This window comes from Mesocricetus auratus, unplaced genomic scaffold, assembly GCF_017639785.1.
Source record: "Mesocricetus auratus isolate SY011 unplaced genomic scaffold, BCM_Maur_2.0 Super-Scaffold_2245, whole genome shotgun sequence".
NCBI lineage: Eukaryota > Metazoa > Chordata > Mammalia > Rodentia > Cricetidae > Mesocricetus > Mesocricetus auratus.
Genome location: NW_024429180.1, coordinates 26,521,145 through 26,542,229, shown reverse-complemented (window position 1 = coordinate 26,542,229; position 21,085 = coordinate 26,521,145). Strand labels below are relative to the sequence as shown.

The 21,085-nt window shown below is 35.1% G+C and overlaps 1 protein-coding gene across 1 annotated transcript in view; it reads right to left on the bottom strand.

The window, feature by feature from the left end:
• Klhl1 (kelch like family member 1) overlaps positions 1-21,085 on the bottom strand; it is a 328,230-nt gene that overhangs the window by 121,397 nt on the left and 185,748 nt on the right. Inside the window, exon 6 of the mRNA XM_005083637.4 lies at positions 5,943-6,129. Coding sequence (XP_005083694.1) covers positions 5,943-6,129 — 187 coding nt within the window. The remainder of the gene's footprint in view (positions 1-5,942; positions 6,130-21,085) is intronic.

Sequence of the window (21,085 nt, the reverse complement as noted above, 5' to 3'; positions counted from 1 at the left end):
AGCTAATGAAAAAGGACAAGCAATGTATAAAGGCAAACATATCAGAATTACATCTGATTTCTCCACGGAAACTCTGAAAACTAGAAGGTTCTGGATAGATGATCTACAAACATTAAGAGATCAGGGATGCCAGCCCAGACTACTATACCCAGCAAAGCTTTCAATCACTATAAAAGGAGAACACAAGGTATTCTATGAAATAACCAGATTTAAACCATACATATCCACTTATCCAGCCCTATAGAAAGTTCTGGAATGAAAACTCCAACCCAGGAAAGTTAATTTAAACCAGAAAAACATGGGCAATAGATACTCCCTCTTTATCAACAGCCAAAAGAAAAAAAAGGGGGGGATACACACACAATACCACCACCACCTACCAATCCCCCAAAAACAAGAATTAGCAATCAATGATCATTAATATCCCTCAATATGCATGGTCTTAACACACCTATAAAAAGACACAGGATAACAGAATGAATAGGAAGAGAGCATTTATTCTCCTGCTGCAAACAAGAAACACACCTCAACTTCAAAGATGGATGGTACCTCAGAGTAAAAGGTTAGAAAAAGATTTCCAATAAAATGAACCCAAGAAACAAGCTGGTGTAGCAATCCTAATATCTAACAAATTAGAATTTAAACTAAAATCAATCAAAAGAGATGAAGAAAGTCATTTCATATTCATCACAGAAGAAATCCATCGAGATTAAGTCTCAGTTCAAACATTTATACCCCAAATAAAAGTCATCTACATTTGTAAAGAAACATTACTAAAACTTATGTCACACATAAAATCTTATACACTTATAGTGGGAGACTTCAACACCATACTCTCATCACTAAACAGGACCACCAGACAGAAACTTATCCAATAAATAAAAGAAATAACCAAGCTTATGACCCTATTGATTTTAACAGACATCTATAGAATATTCCATCTAAACACAAAAGAATATACCTTGTTCTCAGCACCACATGGAGCCTCTTCTAAAACTGACCACGTGCTTGACAATATACTAAACCTCAATAGGTACAAAAACATGGAATAATCCCTACAATCATATCAGCCCTCCATGCTTTATAGTTAGAATTCAATAACAACATAAATTGCAGAAACACTACAAACTCATGGAAATTGAACAAATGTGAATTTGCACCATTCCTGAGTCAAGGAAGAAAAAAAAAAGAAAGAAGACTTCCTAGGATTCAATGAGAATGAAGACACAACATATCCAAACTTATGGGACATCCATGGGGGTGTCCATATTCTGTCATTTCATCCAGGACAGGGCCTAGATCCTCCCCCAAGAGTTCAGGGTGAGAGTACATCTCTCATTGTGGGATGGGCATCCAAAATCCATTTGTATGCCAGGGAAATATACTGATCTACTACTCAAGGCCCCATAGATTGCGTAGGCCTACTCACTGAAACCTACATTCAGGGAGTCTTGATCAGTCCCATGCTGGATTCCCAGCCATCAGTCTGGCTGGGAGCTAACCCTTGTTCAGGTAAGCTATTTCTAGGGGTTAAACCAGCCCAGTCTTAACCCCTTTGCTCATCAGTCCTCCCTCTCTGTCACTGGGTTCCTTGAGTTTTGTTAAGTGTTTAGCTGTGGGTTTCTGCCTCTGCTTCCATCAGTCATTGGTTGAAGGTTCTGTTTCACAGCCTCTCTGACCATGGAATTGTAGGCTGGCACTCCCCTGATCTATGTCTAAATCAATATATGAGAGAATAGTATTTTTTAAAGATTTATTTGTTTATTACATATACAGTGTTCTGCCTACATACCAGAAGAGGGCACCAGATTGAATTATAGATGGTTGTGAGCCACCATGTGGTTGCTGGGAATTGAATTCAGGACCTCTGGAAGAGTGGTCAGTGCTCATACCTCTGAGCCATCTCTCCAGCTCCGAGAGAATAGTATTTTTAAGTGGCACAATAAAATCACTTTAGAAAACACTCCTTTGGATGGAATGTTTTGAAAAATAATCTCTTTATTTATATTTTAATCAGCCAAGGGGACATGAACTATTTTTATCAGTTTCTTGCCACCATAATGTACTGTGCTACCAAGTTGAATACAATAGGGCTGACCTTTATAAAAGCCACTCAGGCTATGAAAGAAGTAAACATTTTTCCTATATTTTCTTATTCTCACATGTATTGTTACTATGATAAAAACAGACACAAATTCAATGGGATGTTCCAATGCTTGTTCATTGATTAAAAATTTAGCCTATCTGTCTCCTTATTTAGTACAGAGTACTCATGATGAAAACAAGCAAATCCTATTCTTCTAGCTTCTAGGAAAAATTAGAAATTTTATTCAGGTGAATCACACAACTTTCATATCATGGGGCTTGAAAACAAGAAAAGTCATTCCATCACAAAGAAAACAATTAATTCTTAAGAATTAGTTGTACATGGAAGCAAGTCCTCACTGAGGACACATGACATTCATACCATAGATGAGTCTGGAGTACAATTTGCCTTGTGACAAGAGCAACATGATAGAACATATGTGACACACTGGCACATCCAGACTAGGGCATCAAAGAAGGTTGTCATGACTCTAAATCAGCTAATGTCTCCAAAGAGAAGAAAGAACCTATAATTTAAACTGCTGAATGGTCCACAGACACTCAACTGCTAGTTCAAAATATCACTGCTTTAAAAACAAGTAACTGAACAAAGCCATGGGCAGGCACACACACACACACACACACACACACACACAGAGAGAGAGAGAGAGAGAGAGAGAGAGAGAGAGAGAGAGAGAGAGAGAGAGAGAGACAGAGAGAGAGAGAGAGAGAGAGAGAGAGAGAGAGAGAGAGAGAGAGAGAGAGAGAGAGAACCAGCAAGGAAAAAGTTTACACTTTGCTTATGCTCTTAGGTATTGTGAAAATCAGTCAGAGCACATAAACTAAATAAGTGAAACATAAGTAGATTTGCAAGTCTGTATTACACACCCTTGGATTCGACCAATAAGAGTTCTCGCCTATGTAGGAGGATGTGTGATGTTGATAGTAAATAGTATGGCATGTATAGAAAGGACTGAAGTGTCCTTCAACTTATTTTTCCAGAGGTCAATGAAGGAGCCACTCACAAATACAAAGGAATAGGTACAATTAAATGGTAATAGATGACATGAAAGAAATATACAAATAAAATTCAATCCCGAAAATTTGTCATATATCTGAAAATAAATCAATGAGTCCCAGGTAGGAAATTGTGGCATGGGAGCTTCTCTGCTCCCTATCATGATGTATACACTTTTGTTATATATGTATTTTTTATTGAAATTTTTATTCATGTCACTCTTGTATCAGCTATAGTACAAGCGACTACAAAGCTTTGGGTTACATAATTGTTTAGGTTTTTGGGTTTTTTTTTTTTTTTGCTGTTTGTATTCCAAGTACACACAACTAAAAACAACATCACATGGGAAAGGATAAGGTATGTATGAAACAAAACACAGAAAAATAATCCCAGGACTGTTTACTGTTTTTCCTTAGAGAAAAGGTCTGTGCACAGAAGACAAACTCTGAGGCCTGCGGGAGCTGTGCCAGAGGCCTTTCAGCTGGTTTCTGACCTGGCAATGCAAGGGCCCTGCAGATTCTGACGAGAAGTCAGAACCAAATATTCGGATACCCAGGAAAGCCAAAATGGGTAAGCCTGAGTGTTGACTCTATGCATTTCTTACTTCTAGGTTATATAAGTAGAGACCTGAATCAAGGCAGATATTGATGCAAAAATGTTAAGTTTAGCTTTAGCAATATTTGTAATACATGGTTCAGTCTTAGAAGCAGAGAGGTCAGGTATAACTACTGAAAGTAAAATTGGAGTACACCTCTCACAAGCAATAAACATTTCTCTCAAAGCTCCTGTTTCTTGTCTGGAAGTTGATATTCTATTTAACAGTCTTCCAAAAGAAAATAAATTCTAGATGCAGGAACTTAATGTTATCCAAAGCCTCAGTGCATTTTCTTATACAATATTCATCATTCTTTCAATATTCACCAGGCTTGTTATGAAACCACTAGATTCTAACAGAAAATCTCTAAGGCATTAAAACAGTTCCTTTGAAAATAAAGAAAACATGTGTACTGTTCTATATGCTGTTTTTCTTTTTCATCATATTATATGACATAGTCAGTGAAACAAGATGCAAAATTTTCAGAAAAAGGAGGAATTATTTTATATACATATATATTCATATGCATTTGATTAAATACATTAAATACTCAAAACTATCTGGACAAGGTGGCATTTGCTTTTAATCCAAGCATTCAGAGGCATGTGGATCTCTCTGACTTTGAGTTCAGTCTGGTCTACACAGTGACTGTATTGAAAGGAAAACAAAAACAATGTTCACTTATGTCCTTCAAAGAGAACTTACAAAAATAATAGGTCTTGGGGGCTATGTCTTGGTGGTTAAGAGCACTTGTTCCTTCTTCAGAGGACCTAGGGTTCAGTTCCCAGAAACCACATGGCAGCTCCACCTGTCTAAACCAATTCTAGGAAATCCAATGTCATCTTAAAACTACCTCAGGCAGTGTAACTACACTGGAATAATAAGGAAGACACTAACAAACATAAGATAAAATGAATGAATTAATGAATAAGAAACATTGAAAACTACATGTTGGGCATTAGTGATAGCTATCCATATTCATTTTATCAAATAACTTTTCCATCCAATGTAGTTCATTGAACGAGGTATATGTTGTGACACTCCCATATTTTCATATACACACATATAATCTCTCTTTCTCTCTGTCTCTGTCATACACACAAATATATATTACTTTTATTGAAAATAGATTTCTTTCACACATAACATACCCTAATTTCTATACAAGTAAAAATTTGTTTTAATTTTAGAGTCAGACCAGTGTTAGACAGGAAATAATAAAAATTCCATAGAGAACATTGCAATGTCATTCAGTATTCTGCAGAAATCAAATAGCACTATATATTAAACAGCTAAAAATTTCAAATTAGCACCCACTTGTCTTTTTTTAATACCGTAATTTTTGGCAATATTGATTTATTTTTTAATATTTGAAACATTTGTTTTAGAATAAACACGACCCTCTAAAGATGCATATGATGATACAAAGGTAATTTTCATGTGGAATATGAACAAATTAAAGAACAAATGAAATTCGTTCAGCTGATTATACATAATGCCTTGGAACCATAACTATCTTTCTTTCTCTCTGTCTTTCTCGTGTGTGTGTGTGTGTGTGTGAATAGTGTGAATGTTTGTGTGTGTGTGTCACACACAGTATGTGTGTATGTGAGAGAGAGAGAGAGAGAGTGAGAGAGAGTACATGACTAGACACAGGTGTGTGTGTGCATATGTGTTTCGTGTGTAAACTAAAGCAGTAAAGAGAAGAGATAGTCATATTTATCACATTTTACAAAAAAATATAAAACAAATTCTTCACATGAACCTCTTACTTTTTAAAAAACCCAACAACTTTAGAGACACATAATTAAATTCAGATTTATGAGTCCCAATGTCAATGTACTAATTAGTTCTTAGGAATCATTTCTCTGTCTTCAGTGTGAGACTCTGAGCTCCACAAGGGCAGGGCTGCTTCATCATTGCACTTCCAGAAGGCCTATCCTGTCATACCGCATTTCTTTGTCATAAAATTGAAGTTTTGTTCCAATATATTCAACACATAATTCCTCTTTTCAAAACAGATGCTATAAATCCTTTTCGATTTTATATATGATAAACCGAAATTAACATGTAAAGACATATCAACAGCAATACAGACTACAGAGATGTTTTCCTGATTTTTAAATACGTTATTTTTAACAAACTGTGTGGTATATATTTGGTTAATGTATACAAAGTGCATTAGTAAAATTGAGTCCTATTACAACCAAGGGTATGGGTTAATGAAAGTCTAGAATCACATACCTTTGTTATTGTCCATTCCTCCCACTGCATATAGAGTTCCAACTGTAGATTTTCTGGGCTTTGTTCTTGGGCTTTGCATTAAAGTTCTTCTTTCTGGTAATAGGTGGTATTTCATTGCTTCCAGAATCAGTTTTTGACATTCCAAATCATTCTTGAACAGTGCATGATTTTCAAGGTCAGCAAGTATCTGTAGATAATACGCAGTCAATGTTAATACTGTTTCCTAAATTGGGGAGTACATGTTCCATGTATTGACTTTAGAAGCATAATTCCTTTGGCATCACTCTTACTTTTGGACAAGAGGATAGCAATGTCTTATCAGCTACTAAAAATTATGAATAAAACAAGTAAATATATTTCCTGTCTTTCATAGCTTTCCTTGGAATTCTGGATACTGGACCAAAATTTTTAGTGTTTGTTTGTCTTATGTTAATAAATTGACTCATCGTGCAAGTTCAACAATCTTCCACTTTTGATATATGTGAATAATGTCATTTATACTAAAATGATTTAATCTAATTTTATTGACATTTAAGTGACTTTTAACTAATTAGAATGAATTGTTTTAGTTTAAAATCATTCTGTGGCCGGGCGTTGGTGGCGCACGCCTTTAATCCCAGCACTCGGGAGGCAGAGGCAGGTGGATCTTTGTGAGTTCGAGGCCAGCCTGGTCTACAAAGTGAGTTCCAGGACAGCCTCCAAAGCCACAGAGAAACCCTGTCTCGAAAAACCAAAAAAAAATCATTCTGTGTTCACACTGTATAAAAATACAAAGGTAATCTTTTGTTGAGTTTTAAGCTTTAAAAATTGTATATTAGTGACATTGGTACTGTATTGTACTGTATTGGTTGAAATGAACTTAGTCCTTTAGGATAATCAAAATATCATTTTAAATTAGTTTCAATAAATGATACTCTCTACTGGTAGTTTCTTAGATTGTTCTTCTGTTGCATATGTAAAGAGGTTTTTCATGTGCATGACTAAAATTTCCAACTGTAGTGAAAATGTCCAATTGGTGAATTATAATTCATTAGTAACTTCATTTTTATTTTTAAAAATATTATCTATTATATACTGATTCTAATTTCCCTTGTTAATAAAATGCATTAAATAGTATGTATTTAGCCGGGCGGTGGTGGCACACGCTTTAAATCCCAGCACTCGGGGAGGCAGAGGCAGGCATATCTCTGAGAGTTCGAGGCCGGGCTGGACCGACGGCCTCCAAAACAATACAGAGAAACCCTGTCTTGTAAAACCAAAAAAAAGTATATATTTATATGTATATTTATATAACTTAAATGTTAGCTAATTAGTATACTTGTCATAAAGTAAATTTTTGATCATATATTAGTTTGGTTATTTGTCTCAGCATTGTTTACAGCACTAATAATGACCATTTGTACCATTTCTCATATTCAGACATTTAGAATATTAAAACATTTTACATATTGCAATTTAACAAGGGAAAATCACAGATTTATTAAGGCATATGTAGTCTAATATAAAAAATAAGAAAATCTTTATAACACAATTATTTGCATTACAAAGAATTACAGAGACTTCTTAAAATATAAATTGAGTTCAGTATGAAAATTCAAGTTTTCTTACCACACTCCTAGACATATGAAAATAATTATTTCCCAAACTATTGCCTAAAGTATATTATTATAATTATATATGTCCTCAGTATCCCTGGATTCTCCAAGATTTTTAACTTGAATCAATGTTGTATTTTATGGATGTTCTCTTCTGCACCTAATAAGTTCATCATGTGATTTATGTCTTAAAGTCTGTTTATTTTGTGATCATATTTGTTTGTTTAACTTGTTGAACCATTCCTACCTCTGTGCAATGAATCTGAGTTCAACTTGTTGAAGATATTTTTGATATATTCTTTAATTAGGCTTGCAAGAATTTTACCGAGAATATTTTAGTCCCTATTTTATCACAGACATTAACCTGCAATTTTCTGATAATCATATGGAAAGAGACACAGACAGTGGAAGCTAACAAAGAAATAGTGTCTTGTGGATGGAAGGCAACTGTGCTTATGACCTCATGGTGGTTGTGATCACACACACAAGCCCCATGTAAGCTCTGGCCATATCAAGACTAGTATGGAGAGGAGAGGTAGACATGAAGTCTGAACCCTGGCTGAAGACAGACTGACAACTGATAGCTGCTTGAGAAATATAATTCCATTTTCTCTAAGAATGTAGAAAAATGTTCTTCTAGTGGAAGCATTCAAAATATCTAGGAAGGCATGACCAATTTAATTTGGACTTGATGTGTGAGAAGAGAAAAAAATGAGAGAGGAAAAGAGAACACAGAACTGGTAGGAAATGAAATAGAGGTGGATCTCGGAGCAGTGGGAAAGGGAGGAAAATTACTAAATCTCATCATAAAAAACTCTTAAGGAGCCTCTAATTTGTAAAATCTTCAGTAAATATAAGCAGTTATTAAAAGGTAATTTTAAAGGGCAGAAAGCTAGTAACATTTCCACAAAGTTTTGTTAATCACTTCTATATTTTTCATGTGTTTGTGAGAATTCATAGAAATCTAGCGAATATTAATGAGTAAACACTTAAAGAAAAATTAGATATGTGTACAGATCAAAGAAGCAGTAGTACTGTGTCACTTGGCAATTATTTTTATAAAACTGTGTGACATTTGACAGCAAAATGACACAATTTCATGTCATTTCCTTTCATTTAAGACATTATTTCCCAATAGAAATTTAAAAGCCAAAAGGTGCTACAGAATGTGAGACTATGGATGTCAGCCAATAAAACCATCAAAACTCTCAATTACCATAGCCGAATAAAATAAGACATTCTATGATAATACCATATTTAAGCAATATCAATGCACAAATTCATTTTTACAGGGGATGCTAGAAGAAAAACTCTAACCTAAAGAGATTAACTTCAATGATGATAATACAGGAATAATCACAGAGCAGCAAAATCAAAAGAAGGGAAACACATACACACACACACACACACACACTTGCCATGGCCAACACCACCACCAATAGAAAAAAAATAGGAACCAACAATCTTTATTCATTTATATTTCTGAACTTTAGTGATTTCAGTTGCTCAACAGACTAACGAATTTAAAACTGGGATCCATCTTCTGCCGCATCCAAGAAACATATCTCTATATAAAAAACAGACATTACCTCAGGGTAAAAACTTGGGGAACAGTATTGCAAGCAAATGGTACTAAGAAGAAAGATGGTGTAGCAATTTTAATATCTAGCAAAATAGACTTCAAGCCAAAACTAATCAAAAGAGGTAGGGAAAGTAACTACATACTCATCAAAGGAAAACTCCATCCAGAAAACATTTCAATTCTTAACATCTCTGCTGCAAATACAAGACTTGTAAAAGAACCACTACTGCAGTTTAATTATAACATATTGACCCACATACTGAGAGTGGGAGATCTCACTACCCTACTCTCAGTAATGAATAGGTGATCCAGACCAAAAAAAAATAACTCAGCAGAGAAATGCTGGAGCTAAGAAACATTAAAATCCTAATTGAACTAACAGATATTTATAGAACATTTCACCAAAACATAAAAAATATACATAATTATCAGCACCCCATAGAACTTTTGCCAAAATTGACCACATTCTTAGGCACAAAGCAAGACTTAACAGATACAAGAAAATTGAAATAATACCCTGAATCCTATCAGACCACCATTGATTACAACTGGATATAAACTTCAACTCATTGAAAAAGAAATAATAAGAAAAAAATGTTCATGTTCATGAATCAGGAGGATTAACATAGAAAAAAATGGCCATCATAACAAAATCAATCTACAGACAATGTAATCCTCATAAAAATTCAAAATGTATAAAGAACTCAAAAAACTAGAATATCAAAAACCAAATAATCTAATTAAGATGGAGTACTGATCAAAACAAAGAATTCTTTGTAGAAAAAACCCAAGTTGCTGAAAAACACTTAAATAGTCAACATTCTTATCTATCAAAGAAATGCAAATACAAAGTACTTTGAGATTTCCTTTACAACTGTCAGAATGGCCAAGATCAATAATAAGTTACAGCTTGTTCTGGCAAGGTTGTGAAACAAGGGGAATATTCATGCGTTTCTATGGGGAGTGCAAACTTGTGTAGACACTATCGAAGTCAGCATAGCCCTTCCTCAGAAATGTGGGAAATGCTGTACCTCAAGAAAATGCTATATCATTCTTGGGAATATAACCAAAGGATATTTTACCCTACCCCAACGATACTTGCTAAACAATGTTTCTTGCTGCTAAGCTCATAATAGCCATAAATTGAAAAAAAAAACCTAGAAATTTCTTCATAGGAATACAAATAAAGAAAATGTGGTACATTTGCACCAAATAATGACTTCATGAGATTTACTGGAAAATTGATGAAAAAAAGTCATCCTGACTGATATAGCCCACACAGATAGATAAATATCGTATGCATTCCCTTATATGTGGATGTAATCCATTAAGTAAAATATATCAAAGCTACAACCTGTAGACCCAGTGAGAGTATGTGTAGATGAAGGGACTATATAGATACATTAATATTCTAGGGAGGTGGGAACAGAATGAATTTTATGGATAGACTGGGGGCAAGGTGGGAGAGGGACACAAGAGTTATGCATGGAGTAGGCAGGAGGTGGGATTGAGAAAAGTAATGCAGAGAAAGTCAGCTGCAGTTGACGAGCATTTGAGGGGTATTGTGAAAACATAGTGCAGTAGAAGCTTCTATATATATGAAGGTAATTTCAATGAACTTGTCAAATACTGGGGAAGACAGTATCTTAACCTAACGTCACATGTCACCAAAGGAAGCTTCCAGTACTGGGGTTGGGTTACATCTAATTGAGTTGTTGGCCAAAGGTGTTCCATAGCAAGTCCTAAACAACTCGCTATTGTCAAGAAATAGTCTGATCTCAAGAAAGTGAGAGCAAAAAATACAATTTTGATTTTCTAGAATCCAAAAAGAAACAGACAAAAAACCCAAAAGGTATTTTTAAGTCTTAATTTGACATTGTTTTTCTTTATGAAAATTTCCACGTCTGGAATCAGTATTTATAAAAATAAAATTCATTAATTTCAATGCAGCATTCATTTGAGAAGAAGACTTCATACAGGCTTTCTCAGGTTTTCTTTTTGGAATAAATGAATAAATATGTAATAAAATGTTACCATATCCCATAAACAGCAGTGAATGATCTCTGTTTCAATATATTATAATAGGTATCATGCAAAGAAAGTATTTGTAGATGTACATATTGTGCAATCTCCCAGACATTCCGTAGGAAAATTGATTTAAATATATCTTGAACCTGTTATTGTTTACAGGATTCAGTGTTCACAGAACACTAGCATCTCATAGGTATAGCTGTCCTTTTCTACAAGAGTAAGTCGACTATTCCTCATGTCTAGGATGACTTTCTCTATGTGTCCCCCTTTCAGTCCTGTCTATGCTCCCAGACACATGCAGGAAGGGGCAAAGAGACAGAAATACTGAAAGCTTGCAGTATTCCTTCCTTTATCAGTGCCACCTCTTCATCAGCAACTCTTCTAGTGTCTGCTGGGCTGGCACAGCCTAGAATCTTACAGAAATAACAACCGACCCATAGCTAGACTATCAATTTACAGCCTGCTTGACAGCTAACAATCCTAAGGTTGCAGATTCTCACATAGCATCCTGGTTCTATTAGCCTCCAATGAAAAGATTCTAATGAGCCAATCATCATGTCTAAGTGACTTGGGGATCTTCTTTGTATGTTAATGTAGATGAGAAAAAAAGTAGAAACAAAAGAAGCTTCCAGTCTCTCCTTTCAAACTGACTTGTAATGCTTATGTCACAGACATCTGAAAGAGTTCATATCGAGCATGTCAAGAGAGGAGACACTTTGTATGGAAAAGAAGCAGGTTCATTAATTTTACTTCAAATAAAGAATTTTCTGTTGTTAGAAGATAAGTCATTGGGGAATTTATAGTTCCAATAAAAATAATAATGACATAACCAAAACAAGTAGAGCTCATAAAATTAACACAAATAAAGATTTTATTACTTACAATTGAAGTGGATGCTGTGCTGCTATAATTTATGGTTAACGATTTTTTGTTGAGGCTTAGTTGATTGTTTCACTGTGGGAAAGCTCAGACTTTCTAAAGCTGAAATAAATAAGCCCCTATTCTGTACAAATTTTACACCACATTGAACATGTATCCCAAAAATACTATTGAAAATTAACTCACTTATTCCGTAAATTTTAGTCAGCTTTTGTTCCAGTGCTAGCAACGGTCCACAATATCTGCAATTTAATTTTACATCAACATGTTCAAGTGTACAATTTTCCTTGGGGATGGACTAAAACAGCTCTAATTAAAGCCTATTTTGCACCCACCAGCTCAGTGCAGAAGCAATTTCTGAAAAGGATTCCAAGAAACTTAACACTGTGCGCCAAAACAAATTTCCATGTTAACCAACAATTACTGTTCTATACATGATAATTTTATTGTTTTAATGGGGCTTTTTCTTATTTTGACATCTGTGAATCCCTTTTTTATGTTTTATTCCATTTATGAAGAACTTTTGAAGATTTATTTTTGTTTCAATCTACCACTGGGTCTTTAAAAATAATAAATCAGGTACAGGAAGCTGAGGATATGGCTCATGGGTTCAGAACTCTTGCTACTCTTCCAGAGGACCTCGGTTCATTTCCTAACATCCACATCAGGCTGCTCAGAATTGTATGTAGCTTAAGTTCCAAAGGATCCAATGTCTTTTGATCCATGTGGGTACCTGCATGTTCCTGATATACATAACTCATATACCATAAATGCAAATAAATAAATAAATAAGTCAGTAAATATATTAAATGGCTTACAGCATAGTTGGATTAATTCTTATATTTTTTGGGTTATTTAAAGAGAATTGCCCCTACTAGAAATACATGTGTGAATGTGTGTTTGTGTTTGCTTTACATAGTATTACTTTCAATTTTCTGAAGATGTTCTCAAACTGCTACATATCTATCTATCTATCTATCTATCTATTATTATTATTATTATTATTATACACCTAACTCCAATCCCAATACTCACCTTCATTTTGACCAGTCACCTAATTAGAGTACTAACCCTCCTTTGGCATGGAGATGACTAAATTTGTGAATGATCAGGGCAATACAATCCCCAAGTCACTATGATAGTCCTGCCAAGTGCAAATGGTAATAGAATAAAATATTTCCAAACCAAAAATATTTCCCTCCCTTCAGCCACATTTTGTTTCAAGTAGTTCAATTTGAATGCTAGAAGCACCTATGAATATGCTCACATTAATGTGCAGGACAGCATTAAAAGATACTTCATTCTGATTCACATTTGGAGCACTTGATTTTTTTATTGCATTAACAACGCATGCTTTCATTTAAACATTATGTTTTCTTTGACCTTATTGTGTTTAAGCAGAACATTTGTCTTACACTAACTATAAGGGATCCATAACTTTTGCTTTTCTTGTTTCACTAAGGGGAAATGGAGAATTTCAATCACTTCGTATTTGCAGATTTCAACTTTCTTTAGATTTATTAGATCAAAGGCCCACATTCCTCTTTTGAACATACTCACTGAAATCAGTTTCTGTTAAAGCATCAAGGTAGATGCATCTTACAAGTCAATAAGGCACTGGAATTTCCCTCCCACGGAATGTTAACTCCAACAGGCATGAAATTTGTGGAGTTTTTCAAGGTTGGATATAAAGTCTGCTGCTCAAAAATTTTACTAGAAAGAAAAATTCAAGGGTAAATTAGAACACAAGCATATTATGTTCATACTAGAGATCGTAAAATAATTTGGGATATTCTAAAGCCTATATAAAGATGAGCATTTTATTACTCAATAGAACTTTTTTAATTCTTAAAATTGAGTCACAGTACATCAGGCTCTTTGAACTAAAGTCGGTTTATTTCTTACCCTCACAACACAGGATTTTTTTTACTGTACTCACAATGAAAGAGAAATCAAACTACACACAATTCTGTTTTTCACCCATTGCCTGCATTACTTGTACTTCCAAGGTAGCTAAAAGTCATTGAATACAGCTATCTCAGTTAGCTTAATATGTGTGACTGATATAAAGATGTTTTATGGCATTAATGGTTAAGAGCAGAACTCACTTCAATACTGGAGTGGGGATTTGGTAAGTTAACAATGGGAAAAGTTGCTTTCTCTCTGACATACACAGCATCTGCCACTCTGAGAAACTGTTTTTCTTCTCACTGCTGGTTTTGCTCTTTTCTGTAAGTATTGAAACTGTACTGCACTATTAAAAGATTATTAGAATGTTTCAAAATTACCAACAGATTTTGGAGATTATTATTGAACAGGACCTAAAATTGAAAAAAACATAGGAGACTATTTATCTTCTCAGAAAGACCAAAATCCATATTGACTATAGGAGCAAAATTTAAATTTGAATATTATTTTCTTTTTCGTAATATACAGAACCTCTTTTTATTCGAATGTGATCAATTATATTTGAGTATGAAGCCAATAACAAAAGTAAAGAAACAAAGATTTTACATGAAAGGAGCCACTTACAAATTAGTCAAAAAATAAAAAGGAATATGAAAAGAATAAAGATTAATGATATTCAGAATAGACTATACTTTTTAAAATATATCAGTTTATATAAATAAATTTAAACACCTGATTTGATTTGATACTACAAGTTTGAATAAAGAATGTACATAAAAATGATTTGTATTTATGAAGCTGTGCTACTCCGACTTTGCTCTAGTTTTAAAACAGAACTATAATTTTATCATAAAGAGCATTTCAGTAAACTTCAGTCTAAGACCTGATATGCTGAATCTTTTAGAGGAGAAACAGGGAATACACCTCAGTTTATATGCATAGGATTGGGATTCCTAAACAGGAATCACAGACATTGAGACTAACAATGAACAAACTGAACTCTTGAAACTAAATATATTTACAACCAAAAGCACAAGCATTTGAGCTAAGAGGCAGCATGCAGAATGGGGAAATGTCACTACTAGTGATACATCTGAGATAAGGTTAGTATTTTGATTATATAAAGAATTAATAAACTGAAAAATCATAAAAAGAAGCAACCCAATTAAAAATTCAGACACGAAACAAAGACAAATTATTCTTAAAAGAATAAATATTGTTCTCCTTATGGATATATATATATGGATATATAATGAACATATGATATACTTGTGAAATGTAATATTATTCAGGTGTGAATAAAAATTAATCATGAAATTTTCATTTAAGTCATTGGTGCTGGAAATAGTCATTCTGAATGAGGAACCTATTCTCATAAAGACACACAATTCATATTTTGTCTCACATACAAAGGATACATTTGGATTGTTAGATAAATGAATTTAAATTAGTGATAGCGTAGATACCAATACAAATTTTTGGGGATTTGTTAGGGACTTCACAGAATAGATGATAAACTTCAGATGGCATGAAGGTGGAAAGGGAATAATGGAATGAGTTGTTATAGGGCATGGTACAGGAGATGTTACTGAGATATAGTAACATATACTAATAACTTCAAAGGTCTATGGAAATATATTTCTTTATAAGATTTTTTTAAAAGAGGCCATGATTTGGAGAGGGAGAGGTGAATAGAAGTTTTTGGGAGAGGAGAAAGAGAAGGGGAAAATCTTGTCATATTTTAACTAGAAAAAAGAACACATGAAATTGAGAGGGGAAATGTTGAAGGCAAATAAGCAGGTTGAATTCAGTGAAAAGGAAATGAGGGTGAATTCAAACAAACATATACAAATTATATATATATATATATACATATATATACATACATATATAAAATTTCCAAATAGAAAGATAAATGAAAGTTTATATCAGAGACATCTGGGCACCTCTCATTCAAAGGAGATAATGTAACTCATGAGGTTCTTATGTGTTTTCATCTCTCATATCCTACTCAAAATGAGTAAAAATGAAATACAACAAATGAGCTGATGACTTGGGTGAGTCTTTGTTATGAATATTTAGAAATGCTAAGTGGTAGAGTACAATACTAAGAACTTGATGTCTACTTATAGCTAACAGAAAGGAAGCATTTATACAGATTGCCCTCTCTTGTTAAGTGACAAATAGTCATTCTGGGAAAGGCAATGAAGAAATATGAAAATCTCGCAATCTTAATTCCAGATTCTACACTGATTTTTTGGCTAGGATCTTCCCAGCAGAATAGCCAGTACTAGGCCCAGGAAAGACTTTCCCCAGACCACTGCAGTGTCTACTAATCATGTGTCAGTTTCAAAACTGAGGTTAAAACTCTCCTGTATGTATAGATTAATAAAGACAGATTATTATACCAAATAAACAAAACAAACACTAGAAATATAGTGGTTCTTCAAAAAAGGCCCAAGTTCCATTTTTTATATTGTCGATGGCGGATTGTATGACTAAATAGTGCCTATTTCTACTAACATCTGCTACATACTCACAGACAGCATATATACCAACCCACCCCCAACACACGCACATATGCATACATACAGGCACTTGAAAACACAGGCACAAATACACACACACACACACACACACACAGTATAGTAAACTGATTATACTTGTACCTAGAAGATTCTTTTTTCAGAGTCCCTGGAAAATATCCATTGCTTTCCCAAGATCCTCCATATATCACCTTCTTTGTAAATGCTTCATTATCGTTTGGGATGTCAGTCACCATTTCCTTCCTGTATATTATTCCTCTATACTTGTATACATTACTAATTTCTGTTTGTGTTCCCCACTAGTGATACAATCTTTTAATTAATTTTCATATTTTAATATATTATTCCCCCACCTAAAATTGTTCCTGTATCCTCCCCACCTCTCTACCAACCCAAATTCACCCAGAAGGAGAGGGCAGAAGGAGAGGGGAGGGAAGACGGAAATGGGAGAGGAGAACATGAGGGAACATGATGGTCAAGATGGAGGAATGACAGAAAGGGAGTGGAAGGAAAGACATATCTTGATTGAGGGAGCCATTATAGGGTAGCAAGAAATCTGGTACTAGAGAAATTCCCAAGAACCCACAAGGATGACCCCAGCTAAGACCCTAAGCATTACATGAGAGCATGCCTAAACTGGCCTTCCCCTGTAATCATACTGATGACCTTAATTGTCATCATAGACAACAGATGGAAGCAGATGCAGAGATCCATAGCTAAGCACTGGGATGAGATTCTGTAGTCCAGTTGAAGAAAGGGAGGACTGATGAGCAAAGGCGTCATGGCTATTTTGGGAAAACCCACAGAAACAGCTGAACTGAGCTAGTGGAAGCTCACTGACTCTGGAATGACAGCAGAGGAAACTGTATAGGACCAAACTAGGCCCTATGACTGTGGGTGGCAGTTGTGTGACTGAACCAGGGTATATCCCTGGTAATTTGAACTGGCTTTATGGAGCCCATTATCATTGCAAGAATGTTTTGCTCAGCTTAGATATAGGGGGTGAGGGCCTTGGTCCTGCCTCAAAGTGATGTGCCGGACTTAGATGACTCCCTATCTGAAGCCTTACCCTCTCTGAGGAGAGGACAGGGGTGGGGCTGCTAATCATGGAGTGTATAATTTTTATAGATATTAAGAATGACAGGCTAGGAAGATATTTCAGTGGTCAAGAGTTTTGGCTGGTTTTCTAGGGGACCCAGGTTCAGTTCCTAGAACCCATGTCAGATGGCCTACAACCACATGAAATTCCAAATTCAGTGAATCCCATGCCCGTGTCTGGATAATATCACAACCTGCACTCATGTGTACATATCCACACACAAACACAGAGTGTAAAAAAGTAATAATAACATGCCAAGAAGAATATTAAATTATTCAGTTAGAATTATGGTATATAGCCTGAATGCAAGAAGCTATCAAGTGTAAAAAATAAAATTGCATTTCTATGTATACTAATATAAATTAAATCAATTTACTCTAACAACTAAGAATACACATCTAATTAAATGATGTGATGGAAATTTGTCTAAATTTGTCTCATTCTCAAGACTCTGCCATAGGACTGTTAACATAAATCAATATTAATATTTAAAATGTAATGTACAACCATTCACCAATTAAACCTTTAGTTGTAAGAAACAAACTAATGTTGCCATAATTTTAGTGGATATGTCTTTTAATAGAGGTATACATGTGTGAGAAATAATATACGTACATATGTGTTACTTCATAAAGAAAAACTTAATTTTGGAATTCTGGGTTATAATCAGTAAAATGTTTTCCATAGATTAATGGATAATAATATAAAGTATATCTCAAGAAGGATAAATGTCTATGGAATCAAACCTATCAAGTAGAATTATACATAATGCTGCCAATTTAAAATATAACTTTTCAGTATGTTAAATTCTTAAAATATGTTACTTGTTAAGATATAAAGACTCTATTATTTAAGATTCTATTTATCTGCCTTCGTATGTATTGATTAAAAAGTCTACATAAGTTGATTTCTATTTATTCTCACCCATGCTCCTGTTAATAAAATATATACAGAACATTTTCTTCGTCTTCATGAAAATGTGGTTACAGGGGTTTCATTACAATCTCAGCACCACCATTGGATAATGACTGTGACTTTGTCTTTGACTACTCTTCAGATCTGTAGATCAGTCTCAAAGCTCACAACTCACTCTTTGGACTCTTGGTACTCCTGTAAGTGAAATATTTATTTTCTAATTCTTCCTTCTTTGGTACTCATTAATTTTTGTTTTCCTTCATCCAATCATTTCGCACTAGTTAGTGTCCTTTCCCTAGATTTTATATATTCTTGAACAGCAGCTCTATCTACCAATCTCAACATTTTTTTAGCTTTGTCTAGTCAATAATAATTGAAAGGAGAAGGCAGAAATGTAAGAAAGTTTAAGTATGCCTTTTTTATTACTTGCACAATCTTTCTATATGGTCTGATTACGGACTTGCTTGGGTAAGATTCTTTCCTTGTATCTATTTATTACTAGTAGTTCCTTGGGTAGGAGGGAAATTTGTGCTTATCTCTTCTATCCATGCAGGTATTTTTTCTACTTTGAGCTTAGGCAGGTCTTATTTATATTTTCACCACTGATATAGTCATCCAAGACCTGTGTAGTAGCTGTTGATTAAAAAAGAGCCTCACAACTATGTAAAATGATAAGCTGTAAATTGGACGCCTATATCATAACTCTTTCTCCTTTCAGGGCTTAAGAGTCTTTGTGGAGGATGAGAAGGAAGAGTGTGCATCCAGAGTCAGTGGATGAATTCAAAGATATATTGCCTTCTGGACACAGCAGGTCAGTTGCACATATGAACTCATGACAGCTGGGAACTATAAAGCACAAGCCAGAGCAAATCCACCATGAAAAGAGGAGATAGGTACAAAGCTGTGGAGCTTTGAGAAATTGAAAGCTGCTGGGAGATGTGGAGTTGGCTTACTTTATGAATTTAGCCTTTGATAGTTTGAACCGTATTCCATAGAAGAAAATCCCACATACAAAGATTTATGAGCAAGAGAAAACGAAAATTACAGCTTAAAAAATGACACCAAGTTGAAAGGGTGGGTGGATCTTGAGGATGGCTGGAGGGGTGAACATGAAGAAAATACATTGGATGTAACTCTCAAAAATTTTAATACCCGTGGCAAAGACATTAAGATCGACAGTTAATAAATGGAACCTCCTGAAACTGAGAAGCTTCTGTAAGGCAAAGGAAACAGTCAGCAAGATGAAAAGACAAGCCACAGATTGGGAAAAGATATTCACTAACGCCACATCTGACAGAGGGTTGATCTCCAAAATTTACAAAGAACTCAAGAAGCAAGTCTCCAAAACACCAAAGGATCCAATTAAAAAGTGGGCTACAGTACTAAATAGAGAATTCTCAATAAATGAGTCTAAAATGGCTGAGAGACACTTGAGAAAGTGCTCAACATCCATAGACATTGGGAAATGCAAATCAAAACAACTCTGAGATATCATCTTTCTCCTGTCAGAATGGCTCAAGTCAAAAACTCCAAGGACAGTTTATGCTGGAGAGGATGTTGAGAAAGGGGAACACTCCTACACTGCTTGTGGAAGTGCTGACTTGTACAGACACTTTGGAAATCAGTATGGAGATTCTTCAGGAAAATGGGAATCAGTCTACCACAAGACCCAGCAATTCCACTCTTAGGCATATACCAAAAAGATGCACATTCATACAACAAGGATTTCTGTTCTACTACGTTCATAGCAGCATTATTTTAATAGCCAGAATCTGGAAGCAACCTAGATGCCCCTCAACTGAAGAGTGGATATAGAAAATGTGGTACATTTACACGATGGAGTACTATTCAGCAGAAAAAAAATATAATCTTGAAATTAGCAGGTAAATGGATGGCATTAGAAAAAACCATACTGAGTGAGGTAACCCAGTTACAAAAAGAGAAACATGATATGTACTCAGTCATTTATGGATTTTAGGCATGAATTAGAGGACTGCCAGCATACATTCCCACTGCCAGAGAGTCTAGGAAACAGAACCTTCATCCAGCGACTGATGAAAGCAGAGGCAGATACCCACAGATAAACACAGAACTGAACTGGAATCCAGAGTCAGAAAGAGAGAACTGATAGACAAAGGAGTTAAGAGTGGAATGGTTTATCCCACAGAAACAGTTGACCTGAACAAGGAGGAGGTCTTGGACTCCAGATTGATGGCTCTGTGGAAAACATGGGACTGACCCAGACCTCCTGAATGTGGATGTCAGTGAGGAGGCCTAGGTAATCTATGGGGCCTTGGGTAGTATTTGTCCCTGGCGTACAAATAGACTTTGAGTGGCCATGCCATAATTTGGGATGATCTCTCAGCCGGGACTCTTGGGGAAGGGTGTAGGCCCTGTCCTGGATGAAATGACAGCTACTGGAGATCCACCATGGAGTGCCTCACCTTCTTTGGGGATCAGAGTAAGATTGGGTGGGGGACCCGTGAGCCTGGTGGGGAGGACGGGTGAGGAGGGAAGGGAGAGGGAGCTGGGATTGACATGTGAAACAAGATTGTTTCTAACCTAAATAAAAAATAATTTAAAAACTT